This window comes from Plecotus auritus, assembly GCF_963455305.1.
Source record: "Plecotus auritus genome assembly, chromosome: 2".
In the NCBI taxonomy this organism is placed as follows: domain Eukaryota; kingdom Metazoa; phylum Chordata; class Mammalia; order Chiroptera; family Vespertilionidae; genus Plecotus; species Plecotus auritus.
In genome coordinates, this window is record NC_137771.1 from 167,019,442 (window position 1) to 167,044,960 (window position 25,519).

General features: G+C 45.2%; 1 protein-coding gene across 5 annotated transcripts in view; it reads right to left on the minus strand.

Annotated features, from left to right (window-relative positions):
- The window catches only part of POPDC2 (popeye domain cAMP effector 2), a 33,205-nt gene extending 11,223 nt beyond the window's left edge, over positions 1-21,982 (minus strand). For 2 of the 5 annotated variants that reach the window (XM_080654927.1, XM_080654928.1), the window contains exons 1-3: positions 21,030-21,932; positions 11,855-11,963; positions 3,499-4,001 (exon numbers count right to left, since the gene is read on the minus strand). In XM_080654927.1, coding sequence (XP_080511053.1) covers positions 3,499-4,001; positions 11,855-11,963; positions 21,030-21,520 — 1,103 coding nt within the window. In that variant the 5' untranslated portion in view covers positions 21,521-21,932. Of the gene's footprint in view, positions 1-3,451; positions 4,002-11,854; positions 11,964-21,029 lie in introns of all 5 variants that reach the window. The other 3 variants (XM_080654929.1, XM_080654930.1, XM_080654931.1) reach the window with 3 other exon arrangements.
- Positions 21,983-25,519: the final 3,537 nt, after the last annotated feature.

The window sequence follows — 25,519 nt, forward strand, 5'->3', positions numbered from 1 at the left end:
TAGCACTCATTTGTGTTCAGTTCTGGGCACCACAAGCCTAAAAAATGTGCTCTCTTCAAAAAAGAGCTGCAGTGGAAGCTCCGTGTTCAGCTGGTGTTTACTTGGACTGGGTGGGGACCAGCACGGTGTCAGTGTGGCGAAGCTGTGTCCCACTCAACCGTGCAGAATGCAGCCAGCCTCCCACCTCTTATGGAAGGGCTGTGCTGGGGTGAAGAGCAATGAGCTTACGGTTTTGGTAACCGAAGAGCCAGGGAATAGCTGGTGCATTGTGTCCTGCTTTATAAAGGAAACGATAGTAAACTGCTACCAGTCACAAGGCACTATGCTTATTCATTACAGCAGTCACTCTTCAAGGAGTTTAATGGCAAATAAATGAAGCCAAACTACCAAAAACACAATTCCAAAAGGGGGTCTCCAGTTTAAACTATCCCATTATCATGGGCTAAACTGAAAGGCGTCTGAAATTTGGCCAATTTGATCACGTTTTCAAGTTGTTCTGAAGACTCTGTGGTTTGGAAGGAAACAATGTGATTTTTCCTTTCTCTCTATTGCTTAAACAAACATTTAAAAACCTACTCTCTTTATACTGCAAATAGCAGTACTTTAGAGAGTGAGTTATATTGGCAATTTTCTCATCTTGAGCTTCAAAAATGGCTGCATTTGGAAGGAGGCATTTCACAGGAGAGTATTAGGGGTGGAGGACCTCGGAGACGGAGCTGTGACCTTTCACGTGGAACATCTGCACCGTCACACAGGGTAGGTGACAGGCTCCTCACAGCTCCAGAATGGAGGGAACTCTGAATCAAGCAGGTCACACAACCCAGCAGGGATGAAGACAGTCTTAAGACATAAGAGAAATTATAGTGGAAGATAGCAGAGTTCTTACTAAAAGACACTCCTGTGCCTCGGGCTTGTGTCTATTATCCTGCTGACTGGCTTCCCCTCCCCTCCTCTGAGCAACTCATCCTTTGCCTTCTCTCATTAAAAAAAAAGTAAAGTTAGGAGTTTTCACACCTTCCCTTAAGTGTCTTTCTTTCTTTTCTTCTCACTTTCTCCCTTCCTTCCTCCCTTCTTTCCTTCCTTCCTTCCTTCCTTCCTTCCTTCCTTCCTTCCTTCCTTCCTTCACCCCCCCCCCCCTCTTTCTTCCTTTCTTCCTTTTTTTTCAGAGGGAGAGAGACATTGATGTGAGAACAAACATCTGTTGGTTGCTCCTGCATTTCCCCTACCTGGGATCCCAGGCTGATGACCTGACTGGGAATTGAGCTAGCAGCCTTTCGGTACACGGGATGATGCCCAACCATTACACCACAGTGGTGCTTAAGTGGTTTTCTTCACAGGCAGAGGGAGAAGTGCTGATCTTGAAAGAGTCAGGATAAAAAACTACAGTGGGCCTTGGCCGGGTTGGCTCAGTGGATAGGACATCAGTTCTCAAACTGAAGGGTCCCGGATTCGATTCTGGTTAAGGGCATGTATCTCAGTTGCAGGTTTGATCCCCACCTCCTCAAAATCCTCCAGCACCAGACTGGTGGAGTCCTCATCCAGGCCATCGCTGTCAGGCCGGGACATCCTGGCCCGGTAAGGCTGTGCTAGAGGGTGGGTGGCAGCTGGAGGGGGAGAGCAAGGGGGCACATGTGAGAGGCAACCAATCGATGTGTCTCTCTCACATTGATGTTTTTCTCACTCTGTTTCTCTCCCACTCTTCCATCCTCTCTAAAAATCAATGGAAAAATATCCTCAGGTGAGGATTAACAAAAACAAACACAAAAACAACACCGAAATTGGGGTTACAGGGTAGTTTAGGAGGAAGAATAGATAGAGCGAGGCAGGAACATGGAGGAAAAAGAAAAGAAGGTCATAGAAAGATAAATACACGAACAATAAAATGGAGATGTAAAGGACAAATATGAAGAGTGGAAACTGAGAAGAAGGAAAGGGAGTTTCTCTTTGTAAGAGCAGCAAACTGAGGCAACCAGGACTGAGCAGAAGTCGGAAGGAGGGAAGACATCAGAGAACAGACAGAACCAGGAAAGGAGAAGGAAACCAGGAAGAGCATGAGAACAGAGAGCTGCTGGGAGTTCAGAGCATGTTTCAGGGGTCAGGTGAGTTGGAGAAAGAGAGGGATCCACAGGACATAATCCTTATGCCTGGAGAGGGGCGTGGATGAGAAGGGAGGTGACTCTCAGCACAAGGGAAAGGGGCAATAAGAGTGGACAATGCCGATGCAGCGGGTCAACAAGTGATCCTGGGTACTAGATAGATCCTTGGGATTACCCCAGAGTTAGCTCCATGGGGCTCTAGGGCCAGGGCACCACAGGAGATGATACATTCCAAACCTATACAACCAAACGTTTAACCTCTTAACACTACCTCTCTTACCTCCTTCATCAGTTATACATATAACTTGTTTTTCAGAATATACAAACATTCACTCACCCACCTCGCGTACCCTGGAAACCTTCCTCCCTGGGCTAGTTCCTCAGGAATTTTGTCAGTGTTTCCCCAAGAACGAGGGGTCTCTTGGGGCCTGCCCTCTTTACTTGGAAATGCCTTCCAAGTAGAAAGCTGTGGTATTTTCCCTCAGGAAAGCCAGCTCTCCACTGCGGTTGTGTGGAGGCCCAGAGGAAAATGTCACGGCATTGTGAGAGCAGCAAAGGGAACATGAGAGCAGTTTCCCAGAACTGCTCAACACAGCCTTTCTGGTAGACTTCTCTGCTCTATGAAGGAAATCCTGCATGTACCATCCGTGCTCCCAGACTCGTGCCCACTCCACCCCACACAGGTGTGGTTTGCAGGGAAAACCAGGCTTCTTATATACATCTGATGGCAGCACGCTCAGTCAGAGCAGCATCCAGTCCCCTGTCTCAGCAGCCGGTACACTTTCCACCGGGGGAGAGGTGAGCAAGGCAGGCACATTTTCCTCCCAGGGTTATTAGCCTGGATCCCAAGCCTCTTTGAAAAAGATGATTGGAACAGAAAATGCACAATCTAGGCTAAACAATGACTGCTTTCCAGAGCAGACTCTATGCCAGGAAGAACCAATGGGAATTAGAACCATGCCAGTTTTTTCTCCCCTTTAAAAGTGCATGCCACACACACACACACACACACACACACACACACACACACACACACAAAATACATGCTACAAATAAAATCCCTGTTATTGATTAGCATAGTCTTACAAAAAATTTAGCAACCTGTCTGCTTGCTCAAAATGCCAACCAGCCAGCTCACTTTCCAAAAAGCAATCACATTGAATAAAGAATGAGTTAGAAATTCCCCTCAGGCCTTGCATGCGCCCCACAGTGAGTTGCTGTCTGCAAGGTTGAGTTAACACCACTTCCTGGGAGTCCTCTGAGAGGACAGGCTTGAGGAAAAGCCAGGCCTCCACAAGCTGGGTTAAGACCACCTGTTGGCAGGAAGGTGTGGCAGCTGCCATCTGAGTACTTACATAGGATCCTGAGCCGGTGGCTGTGCCCAAGTTAGTTCTCCCCTCACCTCATGTACTCCCCATCACTCCTATAATCCATGAACGACTCTGATCCTGACACCTCCTCAAAATCCTCCAGCACCAGACTGGTGGAGTCCTCACCCAGGCCATCGCTGTCGGGCCGGGACATCCTGGCCCGGGAAGGCCGTGCTGGAGGGTGGGTGGCAGCTGGAGGGGGAGAGCAAGAGGGCATGTGCTGGACAGGTGTGGGCATGGCCTTAGCAGGGGCTGGGGCTGGCTCGTGGACTTCCTCATCTTCCTTCTCAGACTCTGGCCCTGCATCTGAAGCAGCAGAACCCAGGACGTGATAGAGGCTGGGGAGACGGATGTCGAAGCATAGCCCAAACTTAGCAAAGAGCTTCTCATTGAGAGCATAGAGCTTTTCTGAGATGTCATAGCCCAGCAGGACTGAGAAAAGGCGGGAGATGTATCGCTCTTTGGCCAGAAGAAGGTGAAGACTTTTCCGGGGCCAGGAAATGTAGCTGCATGGGGTCTCAGCAGTCAGAGTAACCTGGGATGGATAAGGAGCACAGAGTGGAGGTTTAAATTAGAAAATGTGTCCATGTTTAGCAGAGAGAAACATACAGTTACTGGGCAAACGATTGCACTTTTATTGAGGAATCTGTGGGATCACCCCTCCCCCAATGGCCTTGCCTGGAGGAGGCCCAGCAAATGGCTTTTAATTGTGTGCACTGGTTTGTGGGGGCGGCGGGGAGAGAAGAGGGGAGGCGGGCAGTGTATCCTTTTCAGGAGCCCTGGGATCAGCCATTCACTTACTGGACCCTCAACTCTGGGAGCCTCAGCGTTCATATTTCATAGTCTATGGCCCCATGGCTGATACCACTAATGGCTGCAGAAGGGTCCGAGACTGTTGTGACTTCAAGAGAGAGAAGGGGCCTCCTAGTCCTCTGAAGAGAGGTCAGCATGGTGATCATAACTTGGTTTAAGAATAAAGAAGGGTAATATATTGGAGTAGGGAAGCAAGAGGAGTTGGAAAGCATTTTAGTTAGAGAGAGCTTCCCTGGGTATTAGGAATGCCAATCTGCAGCAAGTGGACAGAACATTAGCCTGGGATTCCGGTCCAGGAAATTGCTCTGGACTTGGCCACTACAAGTAACCAGACAGATCTGATGACTAAAGTCATAAAAAGGGCACACAGATGAGGAAATCTTCAGAGCACAGTGGAAGAGCACCCTACTCTCCATTGATTTAGTCGTCTAGGAATTTCTGAGTATTCATTATGTGTCCATGACGCAAAGCTAAATCACACTTGCAGGGTAAATCTTGTGTGCCCGGCACACAGTAGGTGTGTGATAAGTTCTTGTTGAAATAATGATGAATGGTAAGACTAGGGTTAAAATGGAAACATGCTTAGGATAGTGAAGGATAAGAGTATAGAACAGGGATGGGCAAACTTTTTGACTTGAGGGCCACAATGGGTTCTTAAACTGGACCGGAGGGCCGGAACAAAAGCATGGATGGAGTGTTTGTGTGAACTAATATAAATTCAAAGTAAAGGAGCAGAGGGGAGAGCAAGAGAACCCTCCGCTCTTTCGGCTCCGTGGGCCGGATAGAATAGCCGAATGGGCCGGATCCGGCCCGCAGGCTATAGTTTGCCCACGGCTGGCATAGAATCACACAATTTTTAATAGTCCTAAGTGGCCAAAATACTTGAACAGCGAGAGGTTTGCAGAGTTCATGATGAAAATTTGTGAACGGAGACAGTGGAAATAATTATGATGATAGCAGCTAATATCAATTGCCAGGCATGGGTTAAGTTATGAATGTGGATTATCTAATTAAAGGTAGGGTTGACTCTACATTCTTTCTTAGAGATTTTATACAATCCTCATAGTTCCTGCCTTGCCTACCAGAGCTCCCATTATCCCCGTCTCCTCCCCTTTCCTCCATGCAGTACCCTCTTCCATTTTCTCTACTCATTCCCTCCTAATCATCAGCACTGAAGATAGGGCCTTAAATTACCTCACCATGGCCAGAAGCTGGCTTAAAGTTTCAGCTTTACCCCTTTACTAGCTCTGTGACATCAAATTACTTAATCTCTCTGAGCATGCTGCTTCATGAGGAAGAATTCGGAAAGTAGTAAGTACTCACAATCCATTCAGCAAGTAGCAGTCCCTCTCTGCCATGGTCTGTACTTTAGATGTGCTTACTAACAATTCCCAAACAAGAAATCAGAGTGCTGATGGTGAAGTGGGCGTTAGTAGGAGCTAATCCGGATGCAAACAAAATGCTTAGAGCCTAACACAAAGACTGTAGGCATTCTTTGAACATGCTGTTACTTCTTCCACCTTAACATAAATCAAAATTTTAGGAGAGGAACCAAGATGGCGGCATAGGTAAACACCTAAACTGCTGCCTCGCACAACAATTTCAAAACTACAACTAAAAGACAAAATGTCTACCACCCAGAACCACAGGAAAGCTGGCTGAGTGGAAGTTCTACAACTAGAAGGAAAGAGAAAAGATCATTGAGAGGTGCACAAGCGCTGAAAAGCTGAGGTTCGGAGGCGCGCGAATGGGGCTGGCAGTGGGCGACTGGGTGCACTGCTTTTTTCAACCCAAAGGGAGACAAGCTCCCGATTACTCTGAACTCCAGTTTCTGGGGAGATGCTGGGGACTCAAACTCCTATGGGGAGAAGCTGGACTGTCTGCCATTGGGTCAGAAAGTGAGGGTGGCTTTCTTGCAGAGGTGCGCGTAGCAATCATTGTTTACTGTGCTGGGGCGGGACGTGGGGACTTGGAAACGGGGAGACACAGAGACGGCTGACTGGCAGCCATCGCTGTTTGCCACACCTTAGCCTAGTGACTCCCTGAGACCCCGCCCTGCACAATCTACAAACCCACCCAAGCTCCACGCAGCGGTTTTGCATATTAATGGTCTGCCCTATCGCAGCTTACCCTAACAAACTGAAGCTCTGGTCAGACAGCTCCAAAACCTCCAAACCCCAAGTAAAGAGGAGAAAACTGTAATTCTCGCTGTAGCTCCTGCTGGGTGGCCTCAGACAGTAGCTGACTTGCACCCCATTGGAGATCCAGAAGCTAGTGTATCTAGTGGTCAGTGTGAGACGACACCAGATTTCAACTCTTCACATCCATAAGTGACACATTCAAGAGGCAGACTCAGTGAGCACCAAAGCCCCACTGAAGCAAGTCCTGCCCCATAAGGGTGTCTCCAGCACAGCAGTTCTTCCATTATTGACACAGTGGGTCCTCACAGCCAATTGGCCTGGAGGTCAATTCCTCCCAGTGTACCAACAGCAATCAAGGCTTAACTACACCAAGACTTTGCACTCAGCCCACAAAGGGGTGCACCAAGAGTGTCCACCTCAGGTGATAGGCTGAACCACTGGTTACCTACCACAGAAAACCACTCCATCAACACAGGGAAACAGCAAAATGCGGAGACAAAGAAACATGTCACGAATGAAAGAAATGGAGGAAAGCAAACTACTGGACATAGAGTTCTAAACCACATTTATAAGGTTACTCAAGAATCTTCTAAAAACCGCCGAGAAACTTGATGAGACCTCTGAGGAGCTTAGTGAGACCTTCAAGGACCTTAATGAGAATGCCAAAAAAATGGAAAAGGACCAGTCAGAAATTAAGCACACACTGTCTGAAATAAAGAATATACAGAAATTCAACTGTAGATCAAAGGACCCCAAGAATCAAACCAAAGATCTGAAATATGAGGAAGCAAAAAACACCCAACCAGAAAAACAAAAAGAAAAAAGAATCCAAAAATATGAAGATAGTGTAAGGAGCCTCTGGGACAACTTCAAGCATACCAATATCCGAATTATTGGGGTGCCAGAAGAACAGAGAGAGCAAGATACTGAAAACCTATTTGAAGAAATAATGGCAGAAAACTTCCCCTACCTGGTGAAAGAAATAGACTTACAAGTCCAGGAAGTGCAGAGAACCCCAAACAAAAGGAATCCAAAGAGGACCACAACAAGACACATCATAATTAAAATGCCAAGGGCAAAAGACAAAGAGAGAATCTTGAAAGCAGCAAGAGAAAAACAGTTAGTTACCTACAAGGGAGTATCCATACGACTGTCAGCTGATTTCTCAACAGAAACTATGCAGGCCAGAAGGGAGTGGCAAGAAATATTCAAAGTGATGAGCAGTAAGAACCTACAACCAAGATTACTCTACCCAGCAAAGCTATCATTCAGAATTGAAGGTCAGATAAAGAGCTTCACAGACAAGAAAAAGCTAAAGGAGTTCATTACCACCAAACCAGTATTATATGAAATGCTGAAGGGTATTCTTTAAGAAGAGGAAGAAGAAGAAAAAGGCAAAGATAAAAATTATGAACAACAAAATGACAACAAATACATACCTACCAACAAGTGAATCTAAAAATCAAGTGAATAAAAAATCTGATGAGCAGAATAGACTGATGAATATAATAGAATCAGGGACATAGAAAGGGAGTGGATTGACAATTCTCAGGGGGAAGGGGGTGTGAGGGGTGCGGGAAGAGATTGGACAAAAATCTTACACCTATGGATGAAGACAGTGGCGGGGGTAAGGGCATGGGGTGGGGTGGGGAATCAGGTGGAGGGGAGCTATGGGGAGGGAAAAAGGAGGAACACCTGTAATAATCTGAACAATAAAGATTTATTTAAAAAAATAAAATAAAATCTGATTTGACAAAAACATTAAATCAAAATTTTAAAAATGAAAATTCCTTTTCCTCACCTCACTTTTTTGGTAGCTATCACTCCACTAATTTGTTTTCCTTTTAAGCAAAACTTCATAAAAAACATTGTCTATACTTGCTGACTCCAACTCTTCTCCTCTTACTCTCTGTTAGACCAGTAAGGGGTTGCCCCTTGCAGTCCACAAACACTGTTCCTGGTAAGGTCACCAATGAACTCTAAGTAGCAGTGGTCAGTTTTCATGGTGTTCAGCCCTATTGACTGCTCCCACCTCTCTGATACGCTTTCTTCACTTGGTTCCCAGGATGCCATACTCACCTGGTACAATCTCCTGATTGCTCCTTTCAGCTTCTTTTGCTGCTTCCTCTTTTTCTATCCAACATCTAAACACTAGAATGTCCCAGGTCTTAGTTCTTGAACCCCTTCTCTGTCTAAACTCACTCACTTGGTGATCTCATCCAACCCAACAGTTTTAAATATCATCTGTATGCCAACAACTCCCAAATTTATGTCTCACCTCAGGCCTCATTCCTTAATTCTAGACTCAAATATACAACTGCCTGTGCAGCATCTCTATTTAAATGTGCACAAGTGATGCAAGTCTAATATATCCCAAATTGAACTTCCTCTCTTCCCCCCAAACCAACTCTAACTACAGCTTTCCTTAGCTCAGGTGATTGCAGCTTCCTCCTTCCAGCTGCTCAGGCCAAAAGCCTTGAGTTTTCCTTAATCCTCTTTCTCTCACACACTACTTCCAAAGGTAGGAAATCCGTTTGGCTCTATCTACAAAATATATGCTCTGGACCTACATGATGTGGCTCCTCATCACCTCTCTGACTTCCTCTCCTGCTATCTTCTCCCCTCCCTCGCTCTGTCCCAGCAGCACTGGCCTCCTTTCTGTAACTCCAACATGCCAGCCCCTACCAACACTGGCCTCGGCACTGGCTCTTCCCTCTCTCTGATAAGCTCTCCTCCAAGCTATAAACAGAGCTCACACTTCTTCAGGTCTTTGCTCAGATGTCACCTGCTCAACAAAGATTTTCATGACCCTACTTAAAATTGCAACTATGTCTTCATTACACTATATTTTTTAAAACAGTAGTTATGAGTTTTTAACATATTACATAATTTACTTATTCATTATGTCTATGGCTTATTTTTTTCTCCCCTACTAAAATATAAATTGCATGAAGGCAGGGGCCTTCATCTATTGTGTTCACTGATATATTCTAAGCACCTTTCACAATGCCTAGTATATGATGAGGATACATATCACTGAAGTGAGTGAATGAAGCAGATGAAGACTACCCATCTTGTATACCACTTTCTTGTGTCCTGTATAAAATCCTTCCCCAAAAGTCTTCAGGAAACCTGCTTATTAACTATGTCTGCAAGTTGGACAAACCGTTTATTTAATTCTCACCTCAGAGTATGGTTGAATGAATTAAATGAGATAACATATTCAAAGAGGCCCTGGGCCCAGTAAAACTGAAAGGTGTGATGAAATGTTGATTCACTTGTGGCAAGCACGATAAGAATAATGATTCATCCAGTCACTGTGGATGGCCTTAATCAAAAAAGCCTATGTAATTGCAAAAGGACAAAATAAACTGTAACTCGGGACAACACTTGACATTTGCAAAGAGGAAATGGGACTTTACACAGCAAATGTGTGCATCTCATTTCTCCCAATGAGGTGCACGCTAAAAATATAAATGGGAAGAATATGACGATACCTACATTCCAGACTGCAAGGTCATCTGGGGTTATAGCCCTTCCTTTCAAGCATAACTTAGGGGAGGCAACTCAGCTTATCCACCACCTGTTCCTCAGTGTCACTGTCAGAAACAGAGCCTAGTCCTGCTGGCTCAGGACCTCACTCAGCCCTCCTAGAGATGCTATGGCTCTGGCAGGCGGGGGGTGGGGGGGTGGTTCTCAAGGGAGAATGCTGGGCTGGTTGGAGTGTGTGTGTGTGTGTGTGTGTGTGTGTGTGTGTGTGTGTGTGTGTGTGTGGTGGGGAAGGAACTGACCAGAGGGGGTCTAAGGCTGGTGGTCCTGGCAGTGGTATCAGGTTTGCCTCTCAGGCTCTATCATCAGAGCCAAGAGTCAGGGTGGGACGGAAGCAGGCCCAGCCAGGTGGCACTGACTGGCATGTGTTTATTATGGGGTTGGTTCAGATGCCAGCCTAAGAGACTCCCTGATAGAAGTGGTAGGAGACACATGGAACCTAGTCCTGGCAAACTGTCTGGTCAGGGGAGTCCCTGTAACAGAAGAGGAAGAGAGAGAGAGAGAGAGAGAGAGAGAGAGAGAGAGAGAGAGAGAGAGAGAGAGAGAGAGAGAGAGAGAGAGAAACTTGACTCTACTGGTGACCCTCCCATTTAAAAAAAAAAAAAGAGAAATAGTAGAGCCAGGCAGCTTGGCTTTGCTACTTTCTAGATTACCTTTGTCAAATTACTTGATTTTTAAAAAAAATATATTTTATTGATTTTTTACAGAGAGGAAGGGAGAGGGATAGAGAGCCAGAAATATTGGTGAGAGAGAGATCGATCAGCTGCCTCCTGCACACTCCCTACTGGGTATGTGCCTGCAACCAAGGTACATGCCCTTGACCAGAATCGAACCTGGGACCCTTGAGTCTGCAGGCCGACGCTCTATCCACTGAGCCAAACCAGTTAGGGCAAATTACTTGATGTTATGAGCCTCAGTTTCCTCATCTGTAAAATAGGGGTAATAATATATAGCCCAGAGGTTTGTGAGAATCAATAAGGCAATATAATATGTAGTACCTGCCATATGTTAGCCATTCATTAATGAGAACTACAAAGAAGGTAATTGAAATCTGAGGATTGGCAGGGAAGAGAGGAGAGGGCAAGTGGCCAGGTCCCCACCTTGGAGTGTGTATGTGAATGCCCTGTGCAGTCCTTGGACACACCAACTGCCCACTGCCAAGCCAGTTCAGCCAACGTTTATTGAACACCTACTGTGTTCATGGTACTGTCCTTTAGAGCCTGGAGATAGAGAGAAGAAGAAGCCCAGATTTCTACCTCAAAGAGTTCACTGTGCAGAACAGAGAAAGGAAAGCAGACCCTTAGAACAGAGAGATATGTGCACCAGGCAGCCTCAGGAGAAGGAACAGAAGGCACACGGACAGGAACAGTAGGCTGTGGGGATGGAAGCTGGTGAGGTCAAGCTGGGCCGGCTTCATAGGAAGTGAGATGCCACAGCCTCATCTGCATGGGGATATGCATTTCAGGTAGAAGGGACAGTAGGGGCCAAGGCATGTCCATGGCTAAACAGTGGCTGTGTTTAGTTCAGTATGGCTGGGTAAGAGGGAGGGGCTGAGATATGGCTGGATACCACTAAAGGTCTTAAGTTACTCTCCAAGACATGTGGGTTCTGATATTGTGGCCACTGGAACCTTCTGGAAGGATTTAGGCACAGGAGTGATATGGCCCACCTATTGGAGGTCAGTATCTCCCTACCCCGCCCCCCCCCCCCCCACACACACACCTTTTCCAAGAGCCCAGGTACTCTTCCCAGGTGCTCCATCCCTCACATCACATTGGCAGTGCTTCCAAGGACAGATGTCAGAGGGGAGAGATGGGGGTGGGGGGATAATTGCTGGGTTACAGTGGGATGAGCGGGGCGGTACTGCCATGGGGTTCCCTATTACCTGGAACATGCCCTCCTCGGAGGGTGGCAGTGATTCCCATTCAGGAGAGTCCATGAACTGGTAAGGAAAGATGTAGTGCAGAAACTGCCCGTCCTGGCTCACACGAACCCTGGCAAAGGGAGAGAAGACACTGTGTGGGAAAAAGGGAATGGCTCCCCAAACCCTCTTCAAAGTCTAAACAACACATTAAAAACTGGAAAATGATTAGAATCTAGTATGAGATTTTCCTCTTTCCCCCAGAAAACATAGAATTTTAGCTTCAACCTTTCTTCTAAAGTGAGTTATACCAAGAAAGGAGGTGTCTCTATCAGGCAAAGGGAGCGTTAAGAAGAGCTCTAGAGAGAAGCTGAGGTCATCATTGGGTCTGAAATATTTAAAGTGGATGGAAAACTATTCAGCAATGCAGATGATTAAGTGCAATATTGTGGGTAATGGTGTCATTGGTAAAACACATATCCTGATAACCTACACAACAAATTTCCATTTGAGTGTCTACCGACTGTTTCTGACAACTATGCAGTCAAAGTGAAGATAGATGGAGAGTCATATACTCTTTTTTTAAAATAAATCTTTATTGTTCAGATTATTACATATGTTCCTCTTTTTTCCCCCCATAGCTCCCCTCCACCTGATTGCCGCCCCCATACCCTTACCCCCCACCACTGTCCTCATCCATAGGTGTAAGATTTTTGTCCAATCTCTTCCCGCAACCTTCACGCCCTCTTCCCCCTGAGAATTGTCAGTCCACTCCCTTTCTATGCCCCTAATTCTATTATATTCACCAGTTTATTCTGTTCATCAGATTTTTTTTATTGACTTGATTTTAAGATTCACTTGTTGATAGATATGTATTTGTTGTCACTTTGTTGTTCATAATTTTTATTTTTACCTTTTTCTTCTTCCTCTTCTTAAAGAATACCCTTCAGCATTTCATATAATCCTGGTTTGGTGGTGATGAACTCCTTTAGCTTTTTCTTGTCTGTGAAGCTCTTTGTCTGACCTTCAATTCTGAATGATAGCTTTGCTGGGTAGAGTAATCTTGGTTGTAGGTTCTTGCTGCTCATCACTTTGAATATTTCTTGCCACTCCCTTCTGGCCTGCATAGTTTCTGTTGGGAAATCAGCTGACAGTCGTATGGATACTCCCTTGTAGGTAACTAACTGTTTTTCTCTTGCTGCTTTCAAGATTCTCTCTTTGTCTTTTGCCCTTGGCATTTTAATTATGATGTGTCTTGTTGTGGTCCTCTTTGGATTCCTTTTGTTTGGGGTTCTCTGCACTTCCTGGACTTGTAAGTCTATTTCTTTCACCAGGTAGGGCAAGTTTTCTGTCATTATTTCTTCTAATAGGTTTTCAATATCTTGCTCTCTCTGTTCTTCTGGCACCCCCATAATTCGGATGTTGGTACGCTTGAAGTTGTCCCAGAGGCTCCTTACACTATCTTCATATTTTTGGATTCTTTTTTCTTTTTGTTTTTCTGGTTGGGTGTTTTTTGCTTCCTCATATTTCAAATCTTTGGTTTGATTCTTGGGGTCCTCTAGTCTACTGTTGGATTTCTGTATATTATTCTTTATTTCAGTCAGTGTATGCTTAATTTCTGACTGGTCCTTTTCCATTTCTTTGGCATTCTCATTAAGATCCTTGGAGGTCTCATTAAGATCTTTGAAGGTCTCACTAAGTTCCTTGGAGGTCTCACTAAGTTTCTTGGCAGTTTCTAGAAGATTCTTGAGTAACCTTATAACTATGGTTTTGAACTCTATATCCAGTAGTTTGCTTTCCTCCATTTCTTTTATTCGTGACATGTTTCTTTGTCTCTGCATTTTGCTGCTTCCCTGTGTTGATGGAGTGGCTTTGTGTGGTAGGTGACCTATAGGGCCCAGTGGCTCAGCCTCCCCAATCACCTGAGGTGGACACTCTTGGTGCACCTCTTTGTAGGCTGGGTGCACAGTCTTGTTGTAGTTAAGCCTTGATTGCCATTGGTACACTGGGAGGAATTGACCTCCAGGCCAATTTGCTCTGAGGATCAGCTGTGTCTATAATGGAAGAACTGCTGTGCTGGAGACACTCTTATGGGGCAGGACTTGCTTTAGTGGGGCTTTGGCACTCACTGAGTCTGCCTCTTGAGTGTGTCACTTATGGATGTGAAGAATTAAAATCTGATGTCGTCTCACACTGACCACTAGGTACACTGGCTTCTGGATCTTCAAGGAGCTGCAAGTTAGCTACTGTCTGAGGCCATCCAGCAGGAGCTACAGCAAGATCTGCAGATTTCTCCTCTTTGCTTGGGGTTTGGAAGTTTTGGAGCTGACCCAGCTGCAGTTTGTTAGGTTAAACTTTTTGACTTGAGGGCCACAATGGGTTCTTAAACTGGACCAGAGGGCCGGAACAAAAGCATGGATGGAGTGTTTGTGTGAACTAATATAAATTCAAAGTAAAGGAGTGGAGGGGAGAGCAAGAGAACCGGATAGAACAGCCGGATCCGGCCCGCAGGCCGTAGTTTGCCCACGGCTGGGTTAAGCTGTGATAGGGCAGGCCATTCATATGCAAAAGCTGCTGTGCACAGTTTGGGTGGGTTTGTAAATTGGGTGGGGCGGGGTCTCAGGGAATCACTAGGGCGTGGCAAACAGCAATGGGTGCCAGTCAGCCGTCTCTGCATCTCCATGTTTCTGTGTCCCACGTCCTGCGCCCCAGCGCAGTAAACAATGATTCCTGTGCGCACCTCTGCAAGAAAGCCACCCTCACTTTCCGACCTGATGCCAGACAGTTTAGTTTCTCCCTGTAGGAGTCTGGGTCCCCAGAGTTTTGCCAGAAACTGGAGTTCAGAGCAGTCAGGAGCTTGTGTCTCCCTCCTGCTTGAAAAAGACAACCGCATCCTCTGTTGCCAGCCCTCTCCGCGTGCACCTCCATACCTCTGCTTTTCCGTGGCTCTGCACCTCCTACCCAGTCTCAATGCACTTTTCTCTTTCCTTCTAGTTGTAGAACTTCCACTCAGCTAGCTTTCCCGTGGTTCTGGGTGATAGTTGTTTTGTCTTTTAGTTGTAGTTTTAGTGTGGTTGTGAGAGGCTGCACGTACAGGTGTATACCTTATGCCGCCATCTTGGTTTCTCTACTCTTGGACTTTTTGATACCGCAGGGCAAGAGGATTATGACAGGTTACAACCACGGAGTTATCCACAAACAGATGTGTTTCAGATTAGAAACATTAGTTTTTCAGTGGTCTCTCTATTCTCATTTGAAAATGGAAAAGACAGTGGGTGCCTGAGATAACTCACCACTGTCCAAAGACTCCTTTTTTGCTGCTGAGAGCCAAACTTATCTCAGAGATGACCCCTCTACTATTTAGAAACCTGCCATCTCCCAAGGACAAACAGACACCTGCCAGAATGGCTGCCATCAATAAATCAACAAACAAATGTTGGAGAGGATGTGGAGAAAAGGAACCCCAGTACATTACTGGTGGGAATGCAGACTGGTGCAGCCACTGTAGAAAATAGTATGGAAGTTCCTCAAAAAATTAAAAGTGGAACTGCTATTTGACCCAGCAATCCCACTTCCAGGAATCTATCCTAAGAATCCTGAGACACCAATCAGAAAGAATATATGCACCCTGTGCTCATAGCAGCACAATTTACAATAGCTAAGATTTGGAAACAGCCCAAGTGCCCATCAGTAAACAAGTGGACAAAAAAGCTGTGGTACATCTACACAATGGAATACTATGAGGCTGTAAAAAAGGAGCTCTTACCCTTTGAGACAGCATGGATCTGGAGACTATTATGCTAAGTGAAATAAGCCAGTTAGAGAAAGATAAATATCACATGATCTCACTTATATGTGAAATCTCATGAATAAAATAAATTAACAAACAAAATATGTCTAGAGGTATGTGTACATAGGACAGAATAACAGATCTCAGTGGGGGTGGGTGGGAGGACAGGAAGAGATTAACCAAAAACATATTTATGCATACATGCATAACCTATGGACACAGACAACAAATAGTATGGGAAGGTCTGGGGTGGAGCAAGGGTTGAGTGGAGAGGGGCAAAAAGGGAGAAAATGGGAGACATCTGTAATACTGTCAACAATTTTTTTTAAAAAGCCTATCACTCCAGAGACTGCCAAAAAGCTGGCTGGTGACCCAAAGGCCATCACGTATGTGGAATGCCTAGAGCCTCCAGAATTGAAGTTTGTGCTACTATGAACATCTCTCCAACACCCTTTCTGCACAGCTGCTATTAGCATCACACTAAAAGTAAATGTTTAAATCAAACCAAGAATTACACATAAAAAGTTCATTTCTGCAATAGTGACAAATGCCCTGCACCCACCCATATGCTCTCATGTGAGACAAGGCCCATAGGCAGGGCCCTTTCCCCCCCTCAGTACTAGTTAATTGTGAGTAATTGTGCATTGTCAGAAAAGTGGTCAGTGCTAGTTTTTGTTTTGTTTCAAAAACAATTTTGTTGTTTAAAAGCAAGGCATGCCTGTGATGATGCAGAACAGACCACTTTGGGTTGTTGAAGCTGCTCCCTGGTTCCACTTGGGAGAGTAATCTGGCAGTTTTGTTTTATTTTTCTTCTTTGGGGTGGAGTTGTTTTATTTGGTCATTTTTAAAACTTCATTATCCTTTGGACAGTCCTTAAGCGGGGGGAGCATGGAGTGATTCTATTCCACTTCCTAGATCTAGTTTAGAAAACATGTTCCCCACCTGGTGCTCTTAGGAAGGAGTATAGTAAATGCCTCACTTAATGACATGCTCCTTGAAAGTCGCCTTGAGTAGGTCCAGTATTTGAGGAAACTCATGAGTGGGTGGAGCCTGTCTTGCCCCTTCTCTTTCCCAGAATGCACTATATATGTGACTGTGACTTTCAAGGAAATTTGTTAGCCATTTGATGATTTTTAAAAGTTAATTTCTAACTTCTTTTGCTGATAAATGAAAAGTATTGCACCTTTTGAAATACACCAAATGGATTGAGTACGTAAAAAACATTTTCCCCCATCAGTCATTGTCTTATTAGGTTGCCTAGCATAGACGTGCAGCTTAATAGTGTATTATACAATGATCCTAAACACAGCTGAAGACCTGGTATATATGAGGGGTGGTGCTAGGAGAGATGTCTGTGGAATGATTCACATCCTCTCTCTTTTTAAAAATGTTTTATCCTTACCTGAGGATATGGTTATTAATTTGAGAGAGAGAGAGAGAGGTGGGGGGGGAGGGGGGAGAGAAAGAGAAAGATGGATGTGAAAGAGAAACATTAATCAGTTGTCTCCGGCACACGCCCCGAACAAGGATTGTACCCACAACCTAGGTATGTGCCTTGACCAAGAATCAAACCCACAACCTTTTGGTGTATGGGATGATGCTTCAACTAATTGAGACACCTGGCCAGGGTAATTCACATCCTCTTTCAAGTTATGAGGATGGAGACCTGCTTCATTAAGAAGCTAGGGTGGAGTGGGGTTGGAGAGAATATTTAAGAACATGGGGACTAACTAGGGGAATCCCTTATTTCTGTTTTGCATGAGGAACCCAAGAGCAGCCAATCGAGGCTCTCTAGTTTAATAAAAACCATGGAGAGTGTCTTCTGAAGACACTGCATAACTGTTAAGAGGGATTTTATCAATTTCTTTTGGTTGCAGTTTCCAATATTTAAAAATGTTTAGGTAATCTTCTCCACCTCTCCCAAATCCTCATTCTTGTAAATTCATTAGTGTTGAACCAATGCTTTCTCATGTCTCAGTTCTTTGTATATGCATTCTTTTCAGATGTGTTAAACAAACAAAAACCCTTACCAAAAAATAACAAAAACCAAAACCAAAGATATCTAAGGTACACCCTTTCAATTTGGAAGAAGCTATTGTTCCATCATTTCTGGAGCTTTATTGATGAAACACACTTCTGGAAATGCAGAAGTGAGTATGATCTGCTCCTTGCCTCTAAGGATTTCACGATTTAGTGGAAATCACAGGCATATAAATAACTGGATGCAAGTCAATGTTGTGCTATTGGAATAGAATATGTCTTCACGTATTCATTTCCCTCTAGAGATGGACTTCTTCCTAATCCCCACCTTCTTCTCAGGTCTCAGCTTAAACACTCCTTCTTCCAGGAAGGCTTGCTGGACTTCCCCAGGAAAGTTAGATCTGCCAGTTACATGCTCTGATTGTGTTTTGCATTTCTCCTTGGACATTTTATATATATGATTCACCATTATGTTGAATATTAATTATTGACTTTCTTGATAGACTGTGAGCTCCATGAGCACAAGGACATTTTTCACATTTTAACACTGGATCCCTAGGTCCTAGCACTCTTAAATCTTTTTTTGGGGGGCGGGGGGAGGGGAAGGAGAGGATTTTGGAAGGATGGAATAGAGGGAGGGAAGAAGGGATGATGGAACAAATAAACTCACTTGTGTCACCATAAAAGGGGATCAAAATCTCAAGGAAAAGCTTCTCAAATAAAGGAAGAAAGACACAGGAGAGAAAGAAGCTCCTGAAGCCTACATCAGGTCCTCCCACCATCTCCTGAAGCAAGGAGCCTCACCACACATGCAAGCCACCAGGGAGCACCACTTTAGACTGTGAGTAACATCTCACGAACCTGCGTGACTCCGTGAAGCTACTGAAATTGTTATACTGTATCCTTTTTTAATTTGTTAATCCTCACCCAAGGATACTTTTTATCCCCCATTGATTCTGAGAGAGAGTGGGAGGGAGAGGGAGAGACACACAGAGAGAAACATCTATGTGAGAGACACATTGATTGGTTGCCTTCTAAAGTGCCCCTATTGAGGCCAGGGATGGAGCCTGCACCTGAGGTACGTGCCCTTGACTGGAATCGAACCTGCGACCCTCCAGTCCATGGGCCGACACTCTAACCACTGAGCAAAGCCGGCTAGGGCTACTGTATCCGCTATCATTTGATGTCCTGGATGGACAGATAATGTCCTCCTATGTGAATAGCTTAGACAGTTAGTTGCCTGCTCAGAAGGCTGTGCATGTTGGGACTTGTGCTTTGAATACTACATGAGAGAGACTCTCCCACAGCTTTACAGGGTGATGCACTTTGAGGAAGTCACTTGCTGAGTCTTGAAAGGGACTCATTGCCTTTATTAAAATAAAACAAAAAGGATGTCTGAGGTTTCAGCAATGATTTCCAGATGAGAGTCTGTCTGTGGGGTGGGGAGAGCAGCACAAGAAGCATGGAATTTTTTGCCTGCTGCTTGGAAGTGTTGGTGCCTCACCATGACCAGGCAAAGGGACGGGATTCTCTCTGAATACCTGAGCCTGCTCATAGACTAGAAGCCTCCTCCCCCAGCTCCAACTTAGCGAAACTGAGATGGGGTGACATGGAAAGATAACAATACAAAACTCTTACTCCAAACCTTGAAAAGCAAGAAATAAAAATCAAAATGTTCTCATTTCTGACTTGGGTTTTTGATGCTAAGTAAACTAGGAAAAGCCATGCTGAGGGAGCAAGCCCTTCTCACCCCTTCACAGGGAAGTGGTCTTATACAAGCTCATGGTCCATCCATCATAGTAAAGATCCTTGAACCATACAATAATCACAGCATGTTTCCATAAGTGAGCACCATACAAGGGGAATGGGCATTTCTCCCCCAGTCTCAATTCCCTCCTTTGAACAGAGAGGAGCTACGAGGAGCCAGCAAAAAACATGGATCTCATCAATGAGCACATTTCCTAAAAAATTGTCTTTATTTTACGCATGGAACTGTAGGTGGCAAACATTTTGGCAACAGTCATAGTGTATTTGTATTTAAGCATGTATTTGTTTACAAATAATTGCATTTGTTTATACTTTAGTTCACTCATAATAAAATTTCTCCCCACAAAGCTCTTTCAACCCAGGACCTCTGAGTCCAAACAAATTTATATGTATATATATGTATATGTATATGTGTATGTATATGTATATAACATATATACATTTATATACACATATCACTTTCAATTCTAAACATTAATAGATATTATTGTTACTAGTAGTTGTAATACCATCATCATCAAACTCTATTTTTCCACTGTGTGATTGGCAGTCTTATCTGGTTTCATTCCCCCACTTCACTTGGGATAGAGCCTTCTGATTATTATCTTATCTTTTCTACCACATTCTCTTGGTCTCAAGGAAGCTGGGGAGGAAACTGAAGACAAAGCCTTTTTAAATACTTTGGTGGCTTTCCACAGAGCCAGAGCCAGCCCCAGAGCACCAGGTTTGCTGCTCAGCCCCACATCAAGTGCCACGAAGGCAATATTCCAAAGACTCCACAATTGCCTACCAAAAGTGCAGCACAGATCCCCGTATATTTGTTCAGAAGCCACCGGCCAATGACCAGCACTCCATGCAGCTGATTGGGAATACACTGACCCTAACTAAGACCATTTCTGCTCATGTCTGATTGTCAGCCACGTGTCTCCACCAAATCCTCAAAGAGGCCTGTGTGGGCATCCGACTCTCCTCACTGTCTGGTCCTCAGATTTTCAAGTCAGCTTCCTGGCCTGTAAGAAACTCATTAGAACTACTGGGAATGAGTAAGTGGGCAAGGGGTACCCCTCTCCATACCTGGGTGTGTATGGAATGGCTTTTCCAGAGTCTGTTCAGGGTATCCCCAATATCCTTGATGCCCCGGCAGGGAACAGGGGCTATAGGAAAACCCCTCTGCTTGGGCACTGGTCCCTGCACATAGCTGGCACTTGGCAAATGTTGAATGGACAAATTAATGGGAAGAACAAATTAATCTTATTGAAATGTTCAGTTTTCCAAAACTTACAGAGCTATTGCTGCAGCTTAGGCATAACACTTGTGTGTGTGTGTGTGTGTGTGTGTGTGTGAGAGAGAGAGAGAGAGAGAGAGAGAGAGAGAGAGAGAGAGAGAGAGAGAGAGAGATCATTTCAGACCCAGGCTCAAGAAGCACTCACCCGACACCTCCCAATAGCAAGTGCACACACAATCTTTCCTGCCAGCCAAGAAGATACCTCATGATCTAGTTTTCTCTGGGAAAATGTTAAGAAAGAGGAAACAAACCCATGCTTAGAAAAATCTATTTTGGTTTGTTTGACGTGCCACATCCTTCCCTTAATGGAAGGGGACACAAAGTGGAAAGGGACTTACTGGGAAACGAGAAGCGTGGGCAGTGACAGAGTAGCTTACCGGCCAGAGAGCAGCAGGGACAGGCGGTTGATGGGTGTCTCGCCCTCCACAGCATAGGTCTGCTCAGTGGCCAGAGTCAAGACCTGCTCCTCGCAGCAGCGAACGATCTCCTTGTACGCCTGCATGGGCACCTGCAGGGGCACACACAGAGTCTTGTAGAGGAGATCGAACTCCTCAGGGAGGGTGTCCTTGCGCAGGCGGTAGACCAGGTGTGCCAGCTGGAGCAGGCAGGCCATTGCCAGCAGGAAGTTCCAGATGACAATGTCCAGGCCGCAGGCATTGAACCAGCCCCACAGCACGTAGCACACGTAGCCGGTGCCCAGGAAGCCAAAGAGATAGAAGCATCCGTATACCCCACTGCCTCCCATGAAGCCCAGGAGCAAGACGCAGTTAGCCAGGTGGTAGAGAGCCCCTTCCATATCCTGCTTCCAGCCAGCGCACACCGGACCCTGCCAGAGACGCTGGCCCAGCGTGCTGCTGCTGGCACTCATCTTCGGGGCGTCTCAAAGTCTTGTCGGGCTCTAGGACTCTCCCACATAGGAAATTCCGAAAATGGAGTAGTCTGTCCTCCTATATGTCTTCTCACTTCTGGCTTCTCACCACCAACTCCACTTTTCCTAGGAGCAATGCTTCTGGTAGCTTTGGGAATGAATGGCAGGACATAGCACATTTCATGGAGAAGTTTGAACCTTTTTATCTTCTCCCTCAGCCAGGCGCTGGCCCTCGGGCAGAGCTCTGGCCAGCTTCCTTGGCTCCAGATTCCTTAGGCCTGTCTTCACATTTGGCTCTTAGCAGAAAACCTAAATTGTCCTGAGCAAAGGACAGGACTATTGGCCTGAAAACTTGCAAAGTGAGCGATGATAAAGGGGCCACAGCCGGCTCTCTGTTTTCCCCAAACAGAGTGAGGAGCGGCCAGCACAGGAGGCGCACTCGTGTTCCATTTGGAATGTGTCTCTCTTGGCACCGGAAGAAAGGGTGACCCCAGATGGATACCATGTTTGGAATTGGAATACAAGAGGTACTGCCAGTGAGAAAAGACAGGCCAGGCACACAGGCAGGCTGGCAGAGCACTTAACATACCTCCCCAGAGGACAAGATAAGATCTCAGGGCAAGAGGCAGGCAGGGGAACAAAGGAAAAGTGAGCACAGAATTCACCACAACAATTCAGGCAGGACACTCTCCAGGGCTCCCTGTGCCGAGGGCCAGGGGCTCTCCTGAGGTAGGAGGACACATCAAAGTAGGAAAGTATGGGACTATTACCAGAAAAAATCCTAACCGTGAGAACTGGAAAACCCCTTGAAGGCCTTTATTAAGTCACATTGTAAATATCACTAGGCATTTATTTGACATGTTGAGTTCTACTGACTTTCCCCTTGTACATCTGAATCAGTTACAGTTAGTGCAATGGTGGTACCCTGCTCACACCCTCACCCTACCCACCCTAGCATTTGCAAGATAATAACTATCACCTGTTAAATACCTGTGGCGTGCCAGACCTAAATTAAGGTCTGGCACGCCACAGGTATTACACAAATGTTATTTCGTCATTACAACAACCCCAAAAATATTCTCCTCCTTCTAGCTCGGAGAGAAACTGAGGCTCAGAAAGGTAACAAGTTCCCACAAGTAGCATGTAAGTAGCAGAATCAGGATTTGAACCCAAGTCTACCAGACTTACTGCTGTGTCCCATGTAGTTTGCACAGTAAGTGAAAATGCAGGACCAGATCCACGACTCCCAACCCCACACTCACCCCAAGCAGTCTGATAATGCCCAAGGAACTTCTGGATGAATCTGGGGTCTACTTTGAGTCAGCAAGAAATAAATCTGGAATATTAAAACATTATACTAAGAAATATCCTTCTGGCTTCCAAATGACTCCTTGATTTTTTCCCCCTTGCTTCTGGTTAACCTTTACTTCCATTAATCCTATTGCCCCTGAGGTATGGGCTGGGGACTGGGGGAACCCAGTATCTTCCAGAACTATTCAAGTGCTCAATCCACATGGACTTTTATTATACTGCTAATAACCTAGCAATAATTAGGGAGGAATTAGAAATTGGCAAATATGAGTAGAGGTTTTTAACTCAACATGAGTACTTACTATGAGCCAAGCACGCAGAGCATCAAAGATTCTCAAGAGCTGTCACTCTATAAAGGGAAAGATACCTCAAAAGCAAGGGTGATTCCATCAATAGACAAGTGAATAAAAAAAACCACTATGGTACATATATATAATGGAATGTTACTTGGCCATAAGAAAGAATAAAACCTTAACCATTTGTGACAGCATGGGTGGACTTAGAGAGTATTATGCTAAGTTAAATAAGTCAGATAGGGCAAGACAAATACCATATGATTTCACTTATATGTGGAACCTAAGAACAAACTAAATAAACAAAATAGAAACAGATTCATTGATAAAGAGAACAGATTGATGGTTGCCAGAGGGAAAGGGGGTGGGGGGCTGGATGAAAAAGGAGAAGGGATTGAGAAGTACAAATTGGTAGTTACAAAATAGTCATGGGGATGTAAAGGACAGCACAGGGAATATAGTCAATAATCCTATATAATAAAAGGCTAATATGCAAATCAACCAAACAGCAGAACGACCGGCCGCTATGACGCGCACTGATCACCAGGGGCCAGAAGCTGGGCTCACGGCTGGTGAGTACAACAGTGGTGGCGGGAGCCTCTCCCACCTCCGTGGCAGCACTAAGGATGTCCAACTGCAGGGAGCATGCCTAAGCCATCAGTCAGACATCCCCCGAGGGCTCCCGGACTGCGAAAGGGCACAGGCCAGGCTGAGAGCCCCTCCCCCGAAGTGCACGAATTTCGTGTGTTGGGCCTCTAGTATTATAATAACTGTATGGTGCCAGATGGGTACTGGAAATATTGAGGGGACCTCTCTGTAAAGTCCAATTGTCTAACTACTATGCTGTACACCTGAAGCTAATACAGAATAATATTGAATGTCAACTGTAATTGGAAAAAAAACACAAGGGCAATTCAATGTGTGATGCACAACAACTGAGTTAAATGTAAAAAGTAGCAGCAGTCTAGAAGAAAGGGTGGCATACAGGAAGGAAGATATAAGAGCTAACAATCGATTCCAGGTGTCAGTGTTGAATTACTCAGGTAGGTAGAGGTAGAAGTGTTTCTAGTGATGAGAACAGCAAAAGTGAGGCACAGAAGTGTGGAAATGCATGGCATGTTGAAGGACATCAAATTTTTCTTATTTAATTAAAATCTACAAATGTGCATCATATTCCAATACTCCTTTCTAAAGTCAAGAGGGCGGAAAATCGGTGGTAAAGGAAAAGAGCTAGAATGCCTGGAGAAGGAAAGGCCTGCCCTGGAGCCCCTCTCACAGCAATGGTTTAGATCCGTGATGTCATTCGAGTGGTGGAGTTGGGGGAATTTCCATATGCTGCTTGTATGCCTGCCTCCCAACCCAACCACCCACTTTCTAACAGGCAGCAGCTGCTCCCCCCTCCACCTTAGTCATGCACCCCTTGAGCTGCCAATGTAGTGGTCCCTGCCAGCTGTGAGCAAGGAAATCAGAAGCACAGGAACAGAGAAGTGACCAACGCTCTGCCAAAGATAGAATTTCAAAGCCGGTCATTTTTCTCAGCAAGCCTGAAGCATAGGCTGGCCCTGACACGTTAAAGAGACAGGCAAACCCATTGTCTACTGTTCTCAGCCTGCGTTCCTTGTCAATCCACACATGTGCCCATCTGAACAGAGGGGACTAACATTTATCAAGCAATTATTGTTTCCTCATGTCACCGCATACTTTTTTTTTTTTAAGTGGAAGAAACGAGCTCAGAGAAGCTAAGGAAATTGCCCAAGGCCACAGAGCTAGTATATGAGCAAGGAATGTGACTCTAAACTGTATGTTCTCTGTGCTGTACCACCTTGCTAGGTACTTTTGGGAATTTACATGTATTGCTACAGGAACATGCTATGCTGCTGGAGTGCACTGTGGGTTCAGAAACCCCACATGCTGCCTGCGGTGACAGTGACATTGATGCATAGAGGATAGGACCCATGATGGGAATATACAATGGAAAATTGTATCTTGTCTTTAAACCCAGACTTGATGGAAGACAAAAGAAAAATTTGTGTCACAATGGTGTGTTCTTATAAGGAAATCCACAAACATGCAGGCAGAAGCACAGTAGAAAATATTTGGGGGAGAATAACAAGAGAGAAACATTATTTGTTGAGTGGACTCAATTCAATAAGCATTTATTTAGGGCAAAGGATGTGCTCCAAGAACAGGGGATATAAATATGAGCAAGACAATTATCACCTTCAGGGAACTCTTGATCTGGTGAGGGCAGCTGACCTAGGAATAACAACAATCCAATAAAATAAGTACACTCTGGACTCAAAGGAAGCACTGACAGGGGAGCAAAGATCGAAAGGAAGGTGACCTTTAAGCTGGTCTAAAAAGATGAGTAGGTGTTCCCCAGCTGAGGTAAGGC